Source organism: Acomys russatus, chromosome 21 (genome assembly GCF_903995435.1).
Source record: "Acomys russatus chromosome 21, mAcoRus1.1, whole genome shotgun sequence".
NCBI lineage: Eukaryota > Metazoa > Chordata > Mammalia > Rodentia > Muridae > Acomys > Acomys russatus.
The window spans coordinates 34,492,543-34,513,415 of NC_067157.1; the positions used below are offsets into that span (position 1 = coordinate 34,492,543).

General features: G+C 42.9%; 1 protein-coding gene across 1 annotated transcript; it reads right to left on the reverse strand.

Annotated features, from left to right (window-relative positions):
- Nucleotides 1–6,911: 6,911 nt before the first annotated feature.
- Perp (p53 apoptosis effector related to PMP22) lies at nucleotides 6,912–18,598 on the reverse strand. Its single transcript, XM_051164312.1, has 3 exons — nucleotides 18,221–18,598; nucleotides 9,521–9,661; nucleotides 6,912–7,576 (listed from the first exon to the last, which is right to left on the reverse strand). Exons 1-3 carry the CDS (start codon nucleotides 18,432–18,434, stop codon nucleotides 7,350–7,352), a joined length of 582 nt encoding a protein of 193 aa, XP_051020269.1. The 5' UTR covers nucleotides 18,435–18,598; the 3' UTR covers nucleotides 6,912–7,349.
- Between the last annotated feature and the right edge of the window lie 2,275 nt (nucleotides 18,599–20,873).

The following is a 20,873-nucleotide window of genomic DNA, read 5'->3' on the forward strand; positions in this document are numbered from 1 at the left end:
GTTGACTGTAATTTGGGACATTAGGATTTACCAATTCTACCATTGGTAAAATGCTTACAAACAGCAGTTCATGCTTAAGAAAAACTTTAATAAAAAGGGTCAACAGTTTGGTTTCCAGGACAACAACAAATAACAAAATAAACAAATAAATAGTAAAATAAATTCTTTAACCAGGGGACATAATAACATATTGGTGGTTCTATTGAGTTACAGCAGCTGCCTCTGATCATTTGGAGTGTCTCGTGAAAGGCTGACAGAGTTAATTATCACCCGGGATTGACTGACCTTCTTAATCACCAGGGGGTATAGATTCTGTTACAAAAAGATCACTTAAAAGCTATAAACAGCTGTGACTAAGAGATTATAGTCACTTTCACAGCTTTTCCTTTTCAAATTGTACACTAGAGACTATGGACTCCAACTTCTTTGGCACCAGGAGTTATTAAGTGTGGGGCAGAGATGATGGCAGCAAAGCCAGAAATACTTGAGGCCCCAGACCACATTGTCCTCACGCTGAGATGTCTCCACACCCTGCTGTGACGTCACCTGCAGCTCCAGCCAATGGTTTCTCATATCTTTGCACCTTGCCCTGAGGCCTTCACCTGACTTCAAGGGAGATTACTCAACCTGCACACATGGTGGCCAAGGCATTTGGGATTAAAACTCCAAAGAACAAGGTTTGGCACTAACAGAAGAAGCCACGTGTACAATAAACCTACCCATTTATGCTTCAGCAAAGCAAGTTCAAAATGCATCCCACATGGCTCAGGGGGCATCAGCAGTATGGCCCCAGTTGCCCACAGCAGTCATGAGACTATAAACATAGACCTAGCTTTTCCCCATGCGGCTCTCCTCTTGGGCTTTCATTTGTACTTCCTTAGAGTTAGTTCCCAAATAAACCAACGTGTTCTTTCTTGGAAATGTTCTTACATTATTAACAATCGTAAAAAGTATGTGCAGGTAATAGAATGCCCTCTTGATTTATACCTCATTTTAGCACTGGATGAGTGGGTAAGTGGAAATGCACTGAGCAGTATTGAAATTGAGGAACCTTCATGTGGCATCATTTTTTTCCCTCCATTTTTGGCAATATTGGGGGTTGGACCTAGGGGCTGGAAAACCCTAGACAAGTTCTCTACCAGTAAGCTATATCTCTAGCCTTATTATTATTGTAGTTATCATTATTGTTAATTTTAAGACAGGGTCTTGGTACATTACCCAAGTTGGCTCTGAACTCACTCTGTAGCCTGGGCAGGTTTTAAACTCACACTCCTAAGTAACAAGTATTCCAGGCCTGTGCCATCAGGGTTGTCTGTGCTCCTTTTATGTCTGTAATAACAGTTCTAAAGTTTGTATAATCAAAAAAGACAGAACAAAAACCCTTAAGTCTTTTTCTATCTGTTTATTTTGTAAAATTATTTGTGCCGAAGCTAAACAATCAAATTTGGAATCAAATCTGCCTGGTTTTAAGTAACAGCTTCATTTTTTTTTTTTTTTTTTTTTTTTTTTTTTTTTTTTTTTTAACTTTGAAGGCCACAATGTTCCTAGCTCTAAAAGGAGAACAGTAATGTATCTATTTAGTGGGTCCAATGAAACATTCCTGACACTAAAAGTGGTAGATGTGGCTGGTATTTTACTGTTTTCCATAGAATCTTTTTTAGTACTATCTGTGAGCATGGATGATGGATTGGGCCAGCGGGGTGTTGTAAAGGAGCTTTGGGTAATCATTCCTCTAAAGAAAAGAAGTCTAATATTTCTTCTTGAACTGACAACACTAGATCATAATTATATAGTATCCTTTTTCTTTTTTAGCAGAAGTTTTGTAGGCATTTGTGCAATTCAAAAGAAAATGATTTCTATCAGTTGATGCCTATGACTGATTGTCCATTTGGTGTCGAATCTCAGCCACAGGAACATTCTTGGGATTACCATTGGCCAGGGATGGAGCGTCTTAGATTGGTGCCAACATTGTTTCAAGAGACACTGGGTTTTAGGTTAGAGGCAGGCTTTGTCTACCCTGCCTGCCTACCTACCTCATGCTGTGATGACTCACTGACACCCAGGTGGAGAGGAAAGATTGTGTTTGTTACCAAAGTAAACACAGGGCCCCAGCAATGTCTCTCCCCACTACCTGCTGTCAGACTGTAGACTCCTCTGCTTTGTTGAGAACACAGAGCGCTCCCTTCACCTACTTCCATCTCTCTTTAACCCCAAAAGTAGCCCTAGAATTAGACAGCTTTAGAGTTGGAAAGCTGTTCTAAGTACAAAAGACTACGAGTGAAACAGTGTGAGCAGCCAGACACATTTTATACACAGCACCAGCTGAACCAAACTGAAGCAGCAGACGGAGTAGGGAACGGGCTCTCTTCCTAAAGCAGCTGTTGTCAGCAACTCAGCTTTACATGGAGAAAAAGGTTGCCTATTGTTTTATAAAATTATCTGTATTATCTGTAGGCCCAGCTAGCAATCAACCAACACACAGACACTTGTTATATTTTAAAATAGCCTTAGTTAACCTGGGGCAGATATAATCCTCTAAACTCCTTTTTCATAGTAGGGCAGACATGGGCTCCCTGCCTCACTCCCATGCCATCTGTTTTTAATAACTTCTATCAAGCTACCTCCCATCCATAATTCCAAATTCTTGTTCATGTACTTCATCGGAGCCGATTCTCCAGTCATGCCAGCCATGTGCTTCTCCTCCATCTAACCCATGGCAGCCTTCCTCTCTTCACTTCAGGTCTCTCTCCTTTCTCTTTTTGGCAGTCCTCCTTTTTTTCCTGAATTCCTCTCTCTCTTAGTCCCACCTATCCCCTTTGCCCTGCCCAGGTGGGATGGCTTTTTATTAAGTAAAAGTTAGGTCACAGAGACAGCAAGCAGTAATTAGCATCAAAATACATCAGACCATCCCCCAACAGGTACCATTGTGCTAGAGTGAAAGAGACTCATCCAGAGAGTCCCAGGGGTACCACTAGGGCCCTAGGGTAGCCGCCAGCCAGTTGTTCAGCCCAAATGTACTGGGACAGCACTGGAAATAAAGGTGCCTCCATATGACCTACCTTTCTTCTTTCTTTCTTCTCCTCCTCCTTCATTTTTTAATACCTCAGGCCTTGGGTGTGCTAGGCAGGTGCTCTGTCACTGAGCTATAATCCCTAGCCCTTTCATGATAATGATGATGATTGATTGATTTTAAGAGAGCATCTTGTTAAATTACCCTAGTTGGCTTGTACTCACTCTGCAGCCCAGGGAGGCCTTGAACATGCAATACTCCTGCATGTTGGGATTACATGTCTATACCACAAAGCCCAGCTCCCTTGAGAAAGGCTTGTGCATTGAAATGTTGCTTGACTTTAGGTTGGACAGGGTAGAATATGGAAACAGATTTTCACAGAAAAATTTCAATCTGATAATATCCCCTAGAAGAGAGAGGACAAACCTCTGAAACCATATTTGCATGTGGAAATTGTTTTGAAAGCCTCGCTCACCAATTTGCTTTCAGTAATAAAGTACAGGATTTCTATTTTAAATAAATGTTCCTTCTTAAGAGCAACGTAGTCAAAAAGCAGTTGCTAAGAGTTGGCTAATTATCATGAGTCTTTGTACTGGAAAAACTAGCTAGGCAAACCATTGTACACCATCTATTAGGATTATGTGATGACTCATTACTGCTGAGACACTCTCATGCATTTAAATCAACAAGATTCCATTTCTTTACAAGGGAATTATCTTCAAATGCTCTCCCTGTCCCTGTCCCTGTCCTCGCCCCCCCCCCTCCTCTGAGTTTGTTACTTATTTGTATACGGAGAATGAGCTCTCAAGGAAACATTTAAGCTCAGAAAATACCAGAGGAAGTCAACTTGGCTGAATGTGAATGTCATTTATCTTCCCTTTTCGGCTGTCTTTTCCCACACCTGAGGTGCATAATCCAGAAAGCTTTAGTGGAGCTTTAAGTGCCCTTTTCAGCAGGTTTCCCTAATCAAGATAGGGTGCACCAGTTTCAGCCACACCCATGGGATGTTTTGAAAAAGACCGTATGTGTGTAAAGCTTCAAAGTGATGACTCACATGGTCCAGTCACAGAGGAGTGCTCTGCAAGGCAGCTCAAGGATGAACACTCATTCTAAAGCAAGTGAGCTTTCTCAAATGCTGTTGGGGCATAGAGGTTTAGGTCTTGGATGTGTCTTTTTTACACAAATGCGTCCAGTTTGCTCATCCACACCATATTCCCAAAAGAACCAGCTGCCACCTAGACCTGGTCATTCACACTTCTGATGCCCCACCATCTCCACTCTTCCCTACCACAGCATGGCCCCAAACACAGGAGCAAGGTGCGACTCTTGCTTGCAGGGTGAAGTGGAAGAGATCAAGGGAGCCAGGCAACGCAAGGAGAGATTAAGGCACTTAGCACATCTGGGTAGTCAGAGTGTATGCATGAGATAATTGCTTGAGAACCTAGCACAGCTGTTATTATTTAAAGGGTGGGGACTGAATGTAGGCAGCTAAAAACTGCCTCAGCTTTGCCATGGGAAATCTCAAGCAAGGCACTGCTGTTTTCCAGGCAGCTTCTCAGTCAGGTCAGTCCAGAATTCTTGCCAACTTTTCCTGCTTATTATGGTAGATCTGTCATGGGGGGTGGGGCTGAACTCTGAGGCCTGGAGGACCTGTGGACTTGGAGAAGAGTGCAAGAAGATAATGAGTGTGTCTTTTTCTCTAGTGTTTCAGGTGAAAGGCTTCCATCCTTCATCTCACCGCCCCCTCTAACTTGTATTTCTCCTAAAACATTCATCATTAAAATGCAGTGTATTATGGGCTGCGGGAGGAAAGAAGAAAGTCAGCTACTCAAAGACCGAGCGCCTGTTCTAGAGAAGTTGGTCATCTGTCATTCTTGGTACCACAGATTCAAGTTTCTACATTTCTATGCCCATGGTGTTCTTGAAATAGCTATGCTATTATTTTAGCAGATGGTAATTTCAGCACTAATTACCACTTCAAATCCCCAACCTATTACAGAAAAGTTGGATTTTTAAGGAATGGTGTAAATTATCACCCAGACTACATGAAACTTATGATGGAGTACTTACCTCATACATCCAAAGGCGTAAAATTCACCGCCCACTGGCAAGGGCCAATTATTCAAAAGAAGCAGTAAGGAGGGTGTCTCCATGCTTCTGCCTGCCAGTTTGCTGCTGCCCTGCCTCACACTCCACAGCACTATGGTAGAACCAACTTCCAACCAATAATGGAGGAAAAACTGGATGGAAGAGGATGCTGGTACCAGGAGATAAGAAAGAGATGAACCTTAAAATAGAGCACACAAATGAGTCCTGGGCATCTGAGCCTGCCAACAATAAATCACAGTCAGTTACTGTTGGCACAGCTTGATAGACAGTCACTCGCTGAGGAGGAAGTACATATTAGACTTTTAGAGTTCATGAATACATTTAAAAATATAATTGAGGGGCTAGAGAAATGGCTCAGTGGTTAAGAGCACAGGCTACTCTTCAAGAGGTCCTGAGTTCAATTCCCAGGACCCACATGGTAGCTCACAACTGTCTTAACCCCAGTTCAAGGGACCTGACACTCTCACACCAATGCATATAAAATAAAAGTTGAGCAGATTATTTTAAAACGCATTTAAAAATAAAGACATTGAAAGGACAAGAGCGCAAAGGGGGAGGTAGAGGTCACAGGTAACGACCAAGTATCTTTGTATAAGCAGCATGACAGCTGACTTCAGAAAAATATACCTGAGCTGAGAGGAAGGGCCAGCCCAAACTCAAGACACACACACACACACACACACACACACACACACACACACACACACACGACAAAACAAGTCTGGGCAGGTAGATACTGACTTTATAAGTATTCCGAATTATCAAAGTTGGCTTAATGAACCGGTTGTTTTTAACCCAAACCCAAATAAATAATGTAATATAATGTGTTCTATGAGAGAAGCCTTACAGGGCGTATGATAATGAGTTACTTATGTGCCACAGTGTGCAATATTAAAATTGTAGGATGAATTATTAAAAACGTTACTGAATACCTAAACAAGACCAAGACCCTGAAAAGAGAGAAGTGAAAGTTCATTTCGTCTAAAGTTCTTATCTATTGAAAGCACTTTTAATTCCCACACAGAACGAAAAATTAGCAACATCAGAAAAAGACTATGAATCAGACACAGGATTTGAACACCTGGTTTATTGGGGGAAGCTGGTAATGAACACTGCAATGGTCTTTGCCACAACTTACAAAATAATGATCTAATATTTAAAATAAGCTGATTTCCATTATGTAAGTATAAATGGTAAAAATAATAATAATAATAATAATTCCAGTATGTACTCAGAGAAAGTCATTCCCAAATTTTCCTCTTGTATGTATTACATCTGATTTTAGATCTGTTTACCAAGGAAGACCAGGTTTTCAAGTATATTTAAGTTTCTGTTACAGTTAAAATCTATTCCAGCTGTCTATCAGTACAGTTCAGTTAAGCTGGGGTGACAAATTGACATTTCTTCTCCCAGAATGTTTGAATGGCACTGCTGTGACAGTTTCTCCCTTGTATGCCTTCCTCCCTGACTTCATCACATCCATCAGTCAGGAGGAATTAGGCCTGGTCCATCCTCTCATTCTGTCCATGTTGGTTCTAAACATATACACACAAGACTGTGCACATTTGTTAAATGTGACTCCTTTCTATATCCTACCCCTCTAAACTACATTAAAATAGAGAATTTTACCTTAGCGTTTCAGTAGTGACAGAGGCCTGATTATTATAACTTGCTTTGGTCACATTAGAACACTTTCCCACACGTCAACACAACGCTTAGTCAAACAGCAATTGTTCAAAACATTCTCACAAACAATGCTCATTAGGTAATGAAAAACTCAAAAAAATTTTTTTTACATTAATTTCAGAATAGTTGTTCACTGAAATTTTACAAGTAGCACCTCTTCTCTTTAGCCCTTAGTAGAAACAATCTATTCTATCCAGAAAAATAGAAGCTTGGTCAAATTATTAAATCTCAGTAGCCACTTCATTTCTACTTTATTAAGTTTCACAGGCATGCTTTTTAACAAATGCAGTTTAAGTGATATATATTTGCTATAAGGAGAAAATCAGCGTATACTTAGCAAACAGAAACATGTCTTTTTAACGCCATAAGACAAACACAGGACATAAAACTTAACACTATTTATGAAGCATTTTCCTTAGCATTTATTCCAGCATTTCTGATCATATGAACACTGCCCAAACATAGGTTCCTTGTAGCTTGAAGAACAGTTTCTTCCTTTGGACCCATCTTGCAGCAGGACTTTTCTCTGGCTCTCCCTCCAACATTACGCAGGTGGGTAGAAGTACCTGGGCTTGGCCCGGCCCAGAAGGTCATCCTCATAGTTGGGGAGGCAACAGAAGAAGAAGGAACAGCCGATCAAGATGATTGTGGCTGCCCATCCAAAGCCATAGGCCCAGTTGTAGATGTAATTGACAGCAGGATTCTCATGAAGCATGAAGGTTTGTGTGTATTTCACGGGATAGATGACTAGGGAGATTATCTGGAATACAGCTAAAGGTAAGAAAACAAAGCTGAGAGAACGAAGTTCAAATGAACAGATACATGAATTAATATACAGAGTACTGATTAGTGTTTGATAACACAAATCTTCTAGGAGGACGGAGCCTTGACTAAAGAATTGCCTTCATTGGATTGGCCAGTGAGCATCTACGAGGCATTTTCTTGATGAATGATTGACGTAGAAAGGGCCAGCCCACTGTGGACCACAGGTGGTCTTGGGTTGCACATAGAAGCAAGCTGAGCGCTGAACAAACCAGGAGGCAGCGTTCCTCCATTTCTGCTTTGGTTCCTATTTGATCCTGTGTGGCTTCACTTCCTGATGGACTCTAACTTGCAAGGTGTAATAAACCTTTTCCTCAAGTTGCCTTTAGTCATGGCATTTATCACAGACACCTAAGACATGTAATAACCATCTTTCCGTTCACAGAGTTTCTCCATTTAATGATAAGCTCTCTAAAAAGTGTCTAGAGGAATCTAGTAATCCTAACCCAAACTGAGATGACCAGCTACTGCATGTAACAGATCCTTGAACCAAGTAGTGTCATACAGACATCAAGAAAAACAAGTGGGAAATCATTCTGCATGACGTGAGCATCTAACTGAGCTAAACCATCACTTGTCCTTACCATTGTTCTACCATGTTAAGTTCTTTCTAGAGTCTGCAGACAGACACTAAAGTGGTGTCCTATTTCCCTTCCCTTCCTCCTTCACTCCCTCTTTTCCTTCCTTTTCTTTTCCTCCCCTTCTCTTTCTTTTCTTCCCCCCTCCCCCTCTCCCACTACTTCTCCCCTCCCCCTTGCTTTCTTCCTCTCATCACATGGAACTATTATTCTCCTGGTTCATGCTTGATTTTATGGGACTCAGGTAGTCATAGGACTTCGAGCTTGCTCCCAACACTGGCTATACAGATTGTCTCTCCCAGTTCATGGCTGCAGTTCTGTTCTGGGGCCCCTATAGTCCTTGGTTGGTATCTTGAGAAATAAGATGTAGTCTGATTTTTATTTTACCAACACCATCTCTGGCCTCAGAAAACCCAGTTTTGCTACTTTTTGTTTTGCAGTTTTATTTATTTTATTTTTATAGATGTTTTATCTACATTACTGCCTGTGTGCCACATGCATGCAATATTGTGTAAACTATAAGAAGACAGTAGATCTTCTGGAACTGGAGTAACAGAAGGTTTGATCCAACATGTGGGTGCTGGGAATTGAACCTGGGTCCTCTGGAAGAGAAGCTAGCTAGTTGTCTTAACTGCTGAGCCATCTCTCCAGTGACCCGGTTTCATTTCTGAGTCTAGCTGGTAGCTGGGACCATGTCACATTGACAGGTATTTGCTAGAAACTTCATATAATCCTTATTCTCAAGCCCCAGGATCTTGCGTCCTATAATAAAGGAGTACTTTGAGTTCCATCCACTTCATCGCTGTATCTCTTCGCCTATGTCTGAGTCACCTCACTGGCACAGGCTCTAAGCTGCAGATTCTAGGTCTAGCCCCCTTCCCTATCCCACCTGATCACCAGATCACAAAACTCCTTCAATAAGTAAAGTGGTTCAGGGACATTCAGGTCCTTTCAGCATGGAGCTCATAGGAGGCCAGGACTAGGGACCACTCTGAAGGTCATTGTACTTCAAGGACAGACACATCCCTGGTGTCTGGGGTAGGTTTGGGTGGGTGGGGTTACTCGAGAGAGAAACATACAGAAGACAACTCTTGTCACTTAAATCCAGAGAACAGAAGATGATCTAAGGCACAGAGGGAAAGGGACCCAGAGTCCTAAAACACAAGTCTCCCCCGATGCTTTTGCCCTTGGTGACCCACTTCCGAGGACAAATCCGAAACTATAACTGCCGGAAGTCTTTCATGGAGAGCCATAGAAATGGAATATAATATTCTACCTAGGCTCACTGAAGGTACGAATAAAGATCTGGTCTTACCAGCCAGGGCGAGGAGGCCTCCAATAACTCTCAGGAAAATAAGCATCTGGGGTCCACACAGGGCGAAGAAGGAGAGGATGAAGCAGATGACTAGGATGATGAAGCCACAGAAAAGCGTGGCAGCAGCCGCTCGGCCCCATGCTGCAAGGCAGAAACAAAGACACTTGGGAGTCAGATGCGCCAAGTCTAAAACCGGTAGTCAAATTCATAGGGCCTCCCTCCAGGACAGAATGTGGAGGTGGGCGGAGGGGTTTTGTTTTGCTTTGTAAAGGGGTTGGGGATATTTAAGTATCTCTAGACTTCAAGGGGTGATTCAATGGGTGATTGAAGAGGGAGAGTATTATTAAGTTTTGTTTTGTTTCCCTCCCTATGTTCGCGGCATATGTTTACATCTCTAAAATGTAAATTCAGCTTCTTGGCACTGTTTTCACATGAATAGGTCCATTTTAGAAGCTCACACACATTTGAATACCACATGACCATGATAAAACATTCTTCGTACCGAACAACTCTTTCAGAAGTTACACACTCTTTCAGAAATGCTTCGTCTTTAAAGGATGGTTATTTAGTTTATATTAATGTCTGGTTTATTCACAACTTTTTCCACAGGAGTTCCTCCTCATTGTTGTGTTGACCTTGGTCTTAAAGAAGAACTGGAGTGAGGCAGAAATTGACTTCTAGGCTTGAAGACCTGCATAGGCAGGACTAGACTTTCTGTACTGCAAATGAAGAGATGAGATTTGCGAGACAAGCGGGAACCACCCGATAACTCCTCCCCTTCAACCTGTACTGACTCCTGCATCTGTTCACAGACAACCTGGCATTTAGGGCTAGCAATTAGCATTATGATCTGCAGCAGCTCCTCAGAACAACTCTTAAGGGCTCACACCCTCCTCATTTCTAGTTTAGAAGTGGGGTAGACTCTAGAAGTGAGGGTACGCATAGATGGTAAAGACTTAATCTGCTTTCTAGCCTGTCTGAATACAGCACCTAAGTTTGAAAAGATATAAATTGCTAAATCATGAAGTACATCTGCTACAAGTGCATGATCTCATGGTTGGGTGTTGGTTTTGTGTTGACTGTGATACATATATATATGCTAAGCTATCATCACCATGAACAATTCCAGAACCTTTACATCATTCCCCCAAGGAAACCCCATTTCACCTGTAGTCATTCTGCCCCTCACCATCACCACCCCAAGTTCTGGCAATCGCTAATCTGTCCTCCTACTTTGTATATTCTAGATACCCCACGCTAATGGGATCTTACACTTTGTGACCTTCTGTGACTTGTTTCTTTCACTAAAGAAAGTGTTTTTTTAAAAGATGGGCCATTTTATAGCATGGATTAGCTCTTCATTCTTTTCTGCTGCTCAGTAGTTTTATTTCACACATATCTTATATTTTGTTTGCCCACTTATCTTATGTATGCTTTTATTTCACTCTTCGTTTAATTTTAAAGGGAAGCTATGTGCCCCTTGCCTGAGTTCTGCTTCTTACTAAGGTCTAGCACACCTAACAATACACTCACTATATTTCTGGTCATTTCAGTGCTGAGAGTCAAATAATGACTCACAGAAAAAAACGAGTGATTGAGAGGCAGCCTGAGCTCAACAATACTGTAATTAGCATAAAAATACATCTGACCATCCCCCAATAGCTGCTGTTGTTGTTGTTTTGAGTTTTTTGTTTCTTTGTTTGTTTGGTTTTGGTTTTCCGTGACAGGGCTTCTCTGTGTAGCCTTGGCTGTCCTAGACTCACTTTGTAGACCAGGCTAGCCTTGAACTCACAGCGATCCGCCTGCCTCTGCCTCCCTGAGTGCTGGGATTAAAGGTGTGTGCCACCACGCCCAGGGAGAAGTATAGTTTTTACAGCTCCTGACCCTCTAAGTCTTGTTCTTCTTGTCAGATCAGTGAGAGATTTTTAGGGAGAAGTTAACACAATAATATTTTGTTTTAAAAACACGTGACTAATGCCAAAGTCAGACTATACAATTTAATGCCTTTTCTCATTTTTGCCTTGCCCTTTGTTTAAGGGAATTTTTTAAATGAGAAAGGACTATGCTCCGGTAGACAGTTAATTGATTAGATCTTCTTAAATATGGTCCATAGACCACAGTGTCATATTAAGCAATGGTGTTTACTAAACTACAGAGTCTTATGCCTCCCTCTAGGCCTCCCAGATCAGGGCTTGAAAGACTGGATCCAGGAAGCTCAACTGCACAGTTCTTCCATGCATACCAAAGATTTGCTTTAATTGCTATACAAATAACTGGATTCACTATGACATTTCCGTACACATGCTTTCTTGTACTTTGCTCACATTCACCCTTACTATTCTGCCTCCTCTCTGCTCCTCTTCTTCCCTCCAGAGAGTCGCTCTTGCTTTCACGCACGTAGCATGTGCTAATGTGTGGAGGGGTGGGGGACAGAGGGATCAAATTCTATAATCTGCAGATGAGCAAACAAGTAATGTTCTGTTTCGCTCCCCCTCACCATCTCTCCTTGGTGTCCCCTTGGGTCCCTTCTGTAAGCATACTGAAGGCTGAGATTAAGAGTTTAGATCTATAAAGTGGAAGTAATGCTATTCTCAAAACCTTATTGGTTTCAGTATGTGGCCTGATATCAAGTAGTCTGTTTGTCTGTTTATATAGCTACTACCAACCATTAAGTTTAATAAAAAAATCAATCATTACATTCAGAAAAGCAAAACTTATTTCCCTCTATAAAGCCAGGAAAGGCAGCAAATCTACATAAACACACAGAGAAAGCAAACACACTATTTTAACAGAAACACTTAACGAGGAACATATTTCAATAGCTCAACTTTCACAATCACAGACTGTTTTGAAAATCTAACTAAATACGTTCTGTGTATTGTTGCCATACTCACCGGACCTATTCATTTGAGGACATTAGATTAATACAGATAGGTTGCTGCTGTGACTTCCTCCTCTGACACTTAGCTAAAGTATAACTCACACTTAATTTCAGCAATGTGGAAAGAATTATATAAAAGAAATAGTAACCTAATGTACGTATCCCACAATGAACAATCCAGGGCACTTTCTCCATTAAATCAATTAGTTAATGTCTTGCTTACTTAAAATGCTGAGTCTAAAGAAAATCGAAGTGAAAACTTAAGCAACATTTTCTCTTGAGAATAGCCACTCCAGTAGAACATGTAAAACTTGCTCCTCACAGCAGGGCAGCACCCACAGGGAATCATTTAGACAGAAATCTTGGCATAGTTTTAAAGATCCTGCCTGATACATGACAGACCTCTCCAGGCAAGACAACATGCCTTCTCAGGTCAACAATAATTTTATTTTAGGATGGAGAGACTGGCCTTAGTAGATCTGAACAGGGGGTTCAAGGCATAGCATACCACTCTGTCTGAGGACTGCTGGGCAAACAGGCTTTAGCACCACTTCCTCACCACTTTTTTTCTTTTTAAACAAGTGTATATTTTTAAAATATCCATTTTTTTAAAAGCTAAAATATTTGTATTTCAGATACTTTTGATCTCACTTAGTTGCCAAGAAGGTTAACATCTATAAATGTACACACGTCTTTGGGAACTGTTTTTATTTTACATTACATGACAATTCAAATTACATCTCAGTTACCAACACCAAGGAACGACATGCCATTTTCAAAACGTGTCCCAAACCTACGTTTTTCGTGATTTGTGGCTCACAGCTCTTTGCAGGCTGAGCTCATCTTTATCAGCTCAGAACACAAGTCTGTCCTTCCTTTCTATTTTACATTCCACACTTTACCACTATTCCTAGTTGTCTGGAGGTGTTCACTGTTTGGACTGAGGCGACAAAAACAGGCAGGACTCCAGGGAAACAGACAGCATTTCAGGGTAGGAATGGTTTGTTTGCTTTGCTTCCTCATAGGAAGAGCAGCCTGATATTTCATGTATGGATTCTGTGCTTGTCCTAAGTTCATTTTCTAAGTACTACTTTGAAAAGTTTATGCTATGAAAGAAACCAAGTAAAAGGGAACATATTGTGATTGTCTTAATCTGTGGTTTGGAAATTTGGTAATTTACCTTTCCACCCCCAAAATCAGTGCTTCCCTATGGATTGCTATAGTCTTCATAGATTTTACATGTGGACCAAACAAACCAAAATAGTGTGGTCCATCCATTGCTCAAGCCTCTGTGGGCACCAATGTGTTGTCAAACTAAAGTGGGGGGGTCCCTTCCTAGAACATGCACTCTTCAGTGAGCAATGTCCCACCTAGAGGACCAGAGTTCTTATCAGATGATTTGTGGATTGTTTCTGTGAGGATCTTTATGCCATTTATAGACAGAAGTGAAATCTGGATTATTTTAAAAATTAAAAGATCCTACATATAAGTAAACATAGGTGAATATGACATGTAAAAATGGTGTTTTGCATATTCAATAGGGAGATAAAGGTGACGACATAGCTAGGGGCAGGTCATTCATTTGGAATCCGTTTGCAACAACACCCCAAGCTTGCCCTGCTTCCCACTTCCAGGGAACTTGTGACACTGCAGATTTTCGGTGTGGTTGCGTTGAGACACTGGTATCCAGTTACCTTCAGATCCTGTTGTTTTGTAACACCAGAGGAACAAAACTCCAAAGAGCAATTAAGAACAAACCTACAAAATGTTGTCATTTTGTTGGGCCAAGTTATCACCCTGCAGAAGTTCTGGAAGCTAATAAGGAATGGCTGGCCTGTGCACCGGGCTTGGTGGCGCTGGCCTTTAATCCCAGCACTCGGGAGGCAGAGGCAGGCGGATCACTGTTTGAGGCGAGCCTGGTCTACAAAGCGAGTCTAGGACAGCCAAAGCTACACAGGGAAACCCTGTCTCAAAAAAACAAACAAACAAACAAAAAAGAAACCAAAAAAAAAAAAAACCACACACACAAAAAAGGAATGGCTGGCCTAGTAGAGAAGCGGCAGGAAGGGGAGCCTCAGGCAAGACATTCCAGCTGCTAGAGAGTCCTTACCCAGTTGACACTTTCCCCAGAAGCCCAGCAGGGTGGTGACTAGAGTTACCACTGTAGTTTTACAGAACTCCTATAAGAAATGGGAAACTATGCACCTTCTGCAGCCAACAGGCCCTCAAATATTTAAAATCTATTAGTTGGAAGGATCCTGGACATCAGGAGTACAGGGGAGTACATTTCTTCTCAGTCCACATGGGAGAGGTACTTGTAACCAAGTAGTGTGGTCCCAGGGCCGGAATTAAGTCCTCAAATAGAAGGAAGCTGCTTGGTCATAGATATAAATTGTGAAGCTTCGGTGAAAAGTGGAACTCTAGCATTTTAATTCCTTTCTAATGCCACAGGTTCGGAAGTCTATGATATTAGGGCGGGGTAGGGGAGCCAAGTGGATTCCCTCCCAAGCCACTGAAGTGCTCTGGGGTACACTAGTGGAACAAACAGGCAGCAGGCCAGCCTGCAACACGAGTAGGTACTCAACGCCTAGAGTTTACATATCAATCTATATTTTAGAGTTATTCCATTGAAGGAGTGGATGATCTTTAAATTTGCGGCTAAGAATGAAAACATAAGCCAGGCGCGGTGGCGCACACCTGTAATCCCAGCACTCAGGAAGGCAGAGTCAGGGGGATCTCTGAATTTGAAGCCAGCCTGGTCTACAAAGTAAGTACAGGACAACAAAGGCTACATAGAGAAAGCCTGTCTTGAAAAGAAAAAAAAAAAAAAGTGAATATATGTACTAATATAACTCCATGAAATAACAATAGTCTGGCTCCCATCCCCTCCCCGCCTATAAAACTCCCCTACCATGCCATACAGTTCCCCCAAACTGCTCAGAAGGAAGGCTTTTCTGGTGATCTTAGCCAATTGTTAATGATTGACTTGAGCTTATATTCCCCTGTGTCCTGCACTTTTACAAACCAGGGCTCTTAACGCTCTTCAAACATTCCATAGGATACTCTGATTCTTTGACTCGTGGAAAGTGGTGTCTAGGGAAAACGCTGTGTGTGTACTAAGGGATCCAGGGGATGTCTTTGGTAAAACTGAAGCTCTGCACTTCAGAGCATAAATCCACTGACTTTTCACAGCCTTTCATTTTCTTCCAGTGTGTGCCTCATGCCCGCATTCTCCATCCTGACAAGCCAGAGCTCGCCTGGGCTATGAAGTCTGTGCACCTAAAGCTTAAAAAAAAACTTCCTGTCGAAATATCCTCTGAACGGGAAAAGAAGGTGCTGGCACTGCAAAAATACTGTGTATATAGTCACTGAAGTTTAATTCCGAGTTTGGCTTATAGGAGAAACTCGAATGACCATTTCAATCATCAATCCAGATTCTCGTTCTCTTCTTGACCAATATAAGCGAAAACATTCAGACAAGTATTTGTTAAGATAAATGTTAATTAAGCTGCTACTATCACAAAATATTCAGGGTTTATCTTGGCTTATTTATTTATTTAGAAAAAAAAGATGACTTTGTAATCCACAATTCTTAAAAATTTAACAATAATAGTGGAGAATATTGTTATATATTAATTTATGCCAAGAAATTATTGGCCTTTATAAAATATGCATATTCTTTAGCATTATTGTCAACAATGCCAAGAATAACCAGTCTTTAGTACCAAAATAAATGTACTACTGTTATGAGTACCCACAGCAAAACATAATCCTCAAACTCTTTGTAATAAAAGTTTTGCTTTGTTAGTAGCTTCAAACCAACATTATTTTCTAGTATCATCAAGAAGCTTTCTAGAGACAGAGAGGCACACACGCTCAGTTCTATATGTTATTACGGTTTTAAACCAACTTATCCACCTTGTTCCTTGCCTTCCAAAACAGAGCACCCATGCACCGTGGGAGTGTGCACATTCCACACAGTGCGAGCTCATGCTACAGTTTTCAACACCGCCCTATTAAAGCTTTCTGGAGATGTATAGAGTCTTCACCTTTCTAGATAATCACCCTAAAGTCTAGACCATGCCATTCTTTCACAGTCATGTAGCAAATTAATTAGCAGTCAACACAGAGTGGACAGAACAAGAGGTTTTTTAACTCATCGCTGTCTATAATGGTGACATGGGAACATTGCCCATGGTGTCCTGGCTCTTGTTTCCTTCCACAGCCTGACACTAAGGCCAATCTTCCATTAGTGATATACATCCGGGTGTTGAGCAAGAGCTGTCTACCACACCACGGGTACTTAATTACTTCTGCAAAGCTGATAGGAATAACTCCCCTGAGGTGTTAAATTGCTTTAACACCTATCACCTATCACTTGAAAGCCAGGCACAGCACCATGAAAGTAATAATCAAAATTTCAAGATTCATTTGGAAAACTGGGGTTTTCCAATGCTGATTTCTATAGTGAATTGAAACAAACTATACACTGGATGGGTGTTTGCTTACAGTGGAAATCAGAGTCATAGTTAAAGAAAAAACCTAGAAATAAACCTTGCCTTTTCCCTTACATTTTCACAGTAGTGCATCAGCCTGAGGTTAGAACAGGCACACCCTAAAAGATGAGCTTACCCTACGTGGCATTGTGTGTGTTTCACAAGAGAGCCCTGCAGGCAAAAGTCAAGTCCCAGCAAGAAGGCTGATCCTGCCTTTGCAAGCTGGCTTCCATTACTGAGAACTCTTAGGGCCATATCAGCCTTGAAGTGAGCTATAATTAACCGAGCCTATTTTAAAGCCTGCAAGCATGCCTCTCAAGGCCCCTGAAAGAGACTGAATTTATTTTCAGATACAGTTAGGTGATTCCAAGGCAACATATCCCCTGTACAAACCTAAAAGATTTAGAGCAATAGAAGGTTCTGTGGGTCAAGCACTTGTGTCTGTGTTTTTTAGGGAGTGCACACACCTTACAGAAAGCAGGAAGATCTGCGGTCTTTTCATCTTATTGCCTGCCTCCTTGTCTGAGGAAGTTCCTCCAGAGAGAATAAGCTACATCAAACCCAAACCAAACAGCACCTGGCAGAAGGCCTCAGTGAGCTACTTTGGGGAAAAGGATCACATTATGCTAACGCTAGAAAATGAATGAAAGAAAGTCACTTGCTTCCCCTGTTTAATGGGGGTAAAACTGAACTTTAGGCCTGCCTTCTCTCTAGTTCACCTCCCCACTTGCTCCCTAACCCTGGCAGTCATTCAAGAGTGCTCTATCCTAAACAACAGGGACATCTGCTTGGGGAAGAAAATGCTCCCGCCTCCCTCCCAAGAATTGAGATGTGTTAAAAGTGACAACTCCACTTCATTGGAATGAAGTGTTTACTTCTCCGATTTTAAATTAGATTTGGATAAATTTCCCTAGCAGCCACTCCCCAGGACGAAAGTGAACCTGAGCCACTTCTCAGCTAAAATACTGAGTTGGAATCACAGCTGCTCCAACTTGGCCTGAAAACACTTTCTCATGAGGGGGAAAAAAAGTTTAAGTTAGATGAAAGTAAATCAGTCCACCCTGGCAGATTATTTCAGTATTTACTTTGCAATGGCTGACATCAGCTTGCACAGGTAACTGACAAACTTTATTTTTAAATGAATTGGGCTAGTTTCTTTCAGGTTTGAGCCTGATTTGGACCACCCAAAACTGCTGCATCTGGAGTTTGAGCTCCGACTAGACTTTGAAGCAGCCACTACCCCTGACCCCTTTAAGACAGGCCCCAGCCAAGGCCACAGGTCAGGCCCCCCCCAAGGACTTCCCAGAGGCGGTGGCCACTCACCATAGTGCATGAGGCTCTCGCAGCCATCGTCGTAGGAGCCGCTACCGCCGCCCTCGTCGAAGCACCTCCACCAGAGCGAAGAAGTCTGGATGTGGGTGCTCGACTGCAGCCAGCCGCGGCCCGACAGCGCGACGATGTCGAAGGCGATGGCACTGAGCAGCAGCAAAGGCAGGATCCACCTGCAGCGCTCGCAGGCCAGGCCGCAGCGCAGCATGTCGTCGGGTGGCGGCGCGGAGCGGAGGAGCGCAGGGCAGGAGCGACGGCGGAGAGTGGCCCCGCGAGCGCGCAGATACCGGGACTAAAGGAAGAGGCGGCTCCCGCGAGGACGCGGTCGGGGGCGGGAGGCGGGGGCGCGGCTCGCGGGCCACACCTGGATTCCGGTGACTCAGAGTGCTCCGCCCCGACCTGTCGGGTCACCCTAGCTGCTGCGCTCAGGCCAGCCCCGGGCTTACAGCCAGGGTGGGCGTGCCTGGTGCCTCCCGCCGCCTGTCTGCAGCCCCACCCGGTCACCGCCGGCGCAACACACACACCTGTGGACACTCCAGCGTCAGCCTGTGCTCTTTGTGGACTGAGAGTGTGAGGAGCCTTGCTAAGGCCACACTTGAGCCCCAAGCACCCTGTTTAGGACATCCCAATGACCTCTGAATACATGATGGACACTAAAATGTAAAGACCTTTGCGCTCAAACCTGGGAGCCTCTGTCCTTGGCCACCCATGGGCCAGACACTGCACTTCCTGTCGGGATCCACCTTTGGACCTTGGCTCTTGCTGTCGTAGACACACATCTGCTTGTTGTTCAGGCTAGCCTCACTCTAGGCTCCAGCTTTGATGTCTAACTTTCAGTCTGGGTAATTTGGGGAGTTCAGAAAAATTCTGATGGATGAACCACACTTCCCATAATTAATGCTTCACTCTTGAAGGCTTTGTCTGTTCCCTGCTCCCATAAGTTCATGTCCCTGTGCCCCGCTTAGTGTGTTCCCTACACATATACTTGGTTAGACCCCATTCTATCTACTGAGAGAAACCAATTCTCAAGTGCCAGGCGCCATGGTGGCCTGGGACAAGTCAACCAGAAAATCCTCGAGTGTCACCTCTTACCCTGTACTCCAGAAATCTTCTGACACCTTATGTTTTCTTGAAGAAATGGCAAGTACTTAATGATGTTTCCCATGTTCTCTTTGGTACACAATGCTTGCAATAATAGAAGATGAGCAGTGATCTCTTCTGAGTTCTTGGACAGTTTCTGAGGATGCATAGAAAAGATCTGTGCTAGGGTCCTCAGAATACCACAGGCCAGCCTTCACTCCACAGAAACTAAGTTCACATATTATCATTAGAGTCCGATACTCCAAAGCTCAGCAGGGCCATATGCTTTTAAAAAGGTGTATTGCCCACACTGTCGATGGTGTGAGGACAAGTGAGATGCTTATGCCCTCAATGTTAGGACGTAAGGCTTTTAAAAGTAATGAAAATATTTTAATCGACTTTTGTCTATGAGGAAAAAAATCGTAGGTTACTAATCAAAGGCATTGTTTTCATTGGTGTCTTTTGTTTGGTTGGTTTGGTTTTGGGAGACAGGGTTTCTCTGGGTAACAGCTCTGGCTGTCCTGGACTTGCTTTGTAGGTCAGGCTAGCCTTGAACTCACAGCAATCTGCCTGCCTCTGCCTCCCAGAGTGCTGGGATTGAAGACGTGTGCCACCGCACCCTGATTTTCGTTGGTGTCTTAATATCTTCAGATTGTATGTTGTATGTAAAGTGTCCTCAGCCCAATGATGCGATTCCATGTTCAATAGATCCTAGCAATCTCTGTTACATGCCTGCTAGGGAATACTCTCCCAGGCATGACAGCATCCTAGTTACCATCTTAATCGGAGCAGGTGCAATTAACATCCTCTCAGAGAAGCCAAAGAGGCAGCAGCCACCTCCTGTCCCCTGCCCCATCCAGATGTGTAATTCTATCCCAGCTGCCTGTGGTCTTTGGAGTATTCAGGAAGTGGAAACCTGACTAATGGTGGAACTTTTATACTTTTGGGAGGTTATCCTCCATGCCATGGCGGGACTTTTCAGTGGTGTAACTGTTTGGGGGCCACGGGTGGATGTTGTTATAAGTAACTCCTTAACAGGCTTCATGTAAGAAGTAACCCTCAGCCACACTTCATGGCTCAAGAAGTCCATTGGTTCACTAAACTGGATGAGGGTAGAATCATGCCTCTGGCTTGGCCTTGGGCTTATGTTCATGTTTTCCCCAGGAAAAGCAATGCACAATGCTTTGTGCTGCTCCTCCATCGTCACAAAGATGAAGTCTGTGCTTCCTGAAAGAGATAGTACACATTCCTTCATGTCCGCTCTGTGCTGCCTCTCTCCCCTCATCTGTCCTCGTCCCTTGTCTTACACTCACGTCTAAGAACATTCTTCTCACATATATGATAGTATTCTCACTTTTGCTCCTGATCTTATTTCTGGAGCAGTTTTCTTACTGGTTCTTTTTCTGTTCACCTTGTTCCTTTCTACTGGTTGTTTAAGCCTAGTTCAGACAAGAAACTGTCCCTAGATCTTGCCTTACTCCTATCTTCCCACTTTGAATCTAAAGTATCTGCTACACGTTCTTCCCTGTGCCCTCTGAGAGGACTTTCACTATAGAAGTGTGTTATA

Bases quoted from the DNA above. Each gene is read 5' to 3' on its own strand.
- Perp (XM_051164312.1), bottom strand. From the start codon at position 18,434: ATGCTGCGCTGCGGCCTGGCCTGCGAGCGCTGCAGGTGGATCCTGCCT. The intron at 9,662-18,220 runs GTGAGTGGCCAC...TCTGCCTTGCAG, and splicing joins CGAGAGCCTCATGCACTATG to CATGGGGCCGAGCGGCTGCT. The intron at 7,577-9,520 runs GTAAGACCAGAT...TCTTACCTTTAG, and splicing joins AGGCCTCCTCGCCCTGGCTG to CTGTATTCCAGATAATCTCC.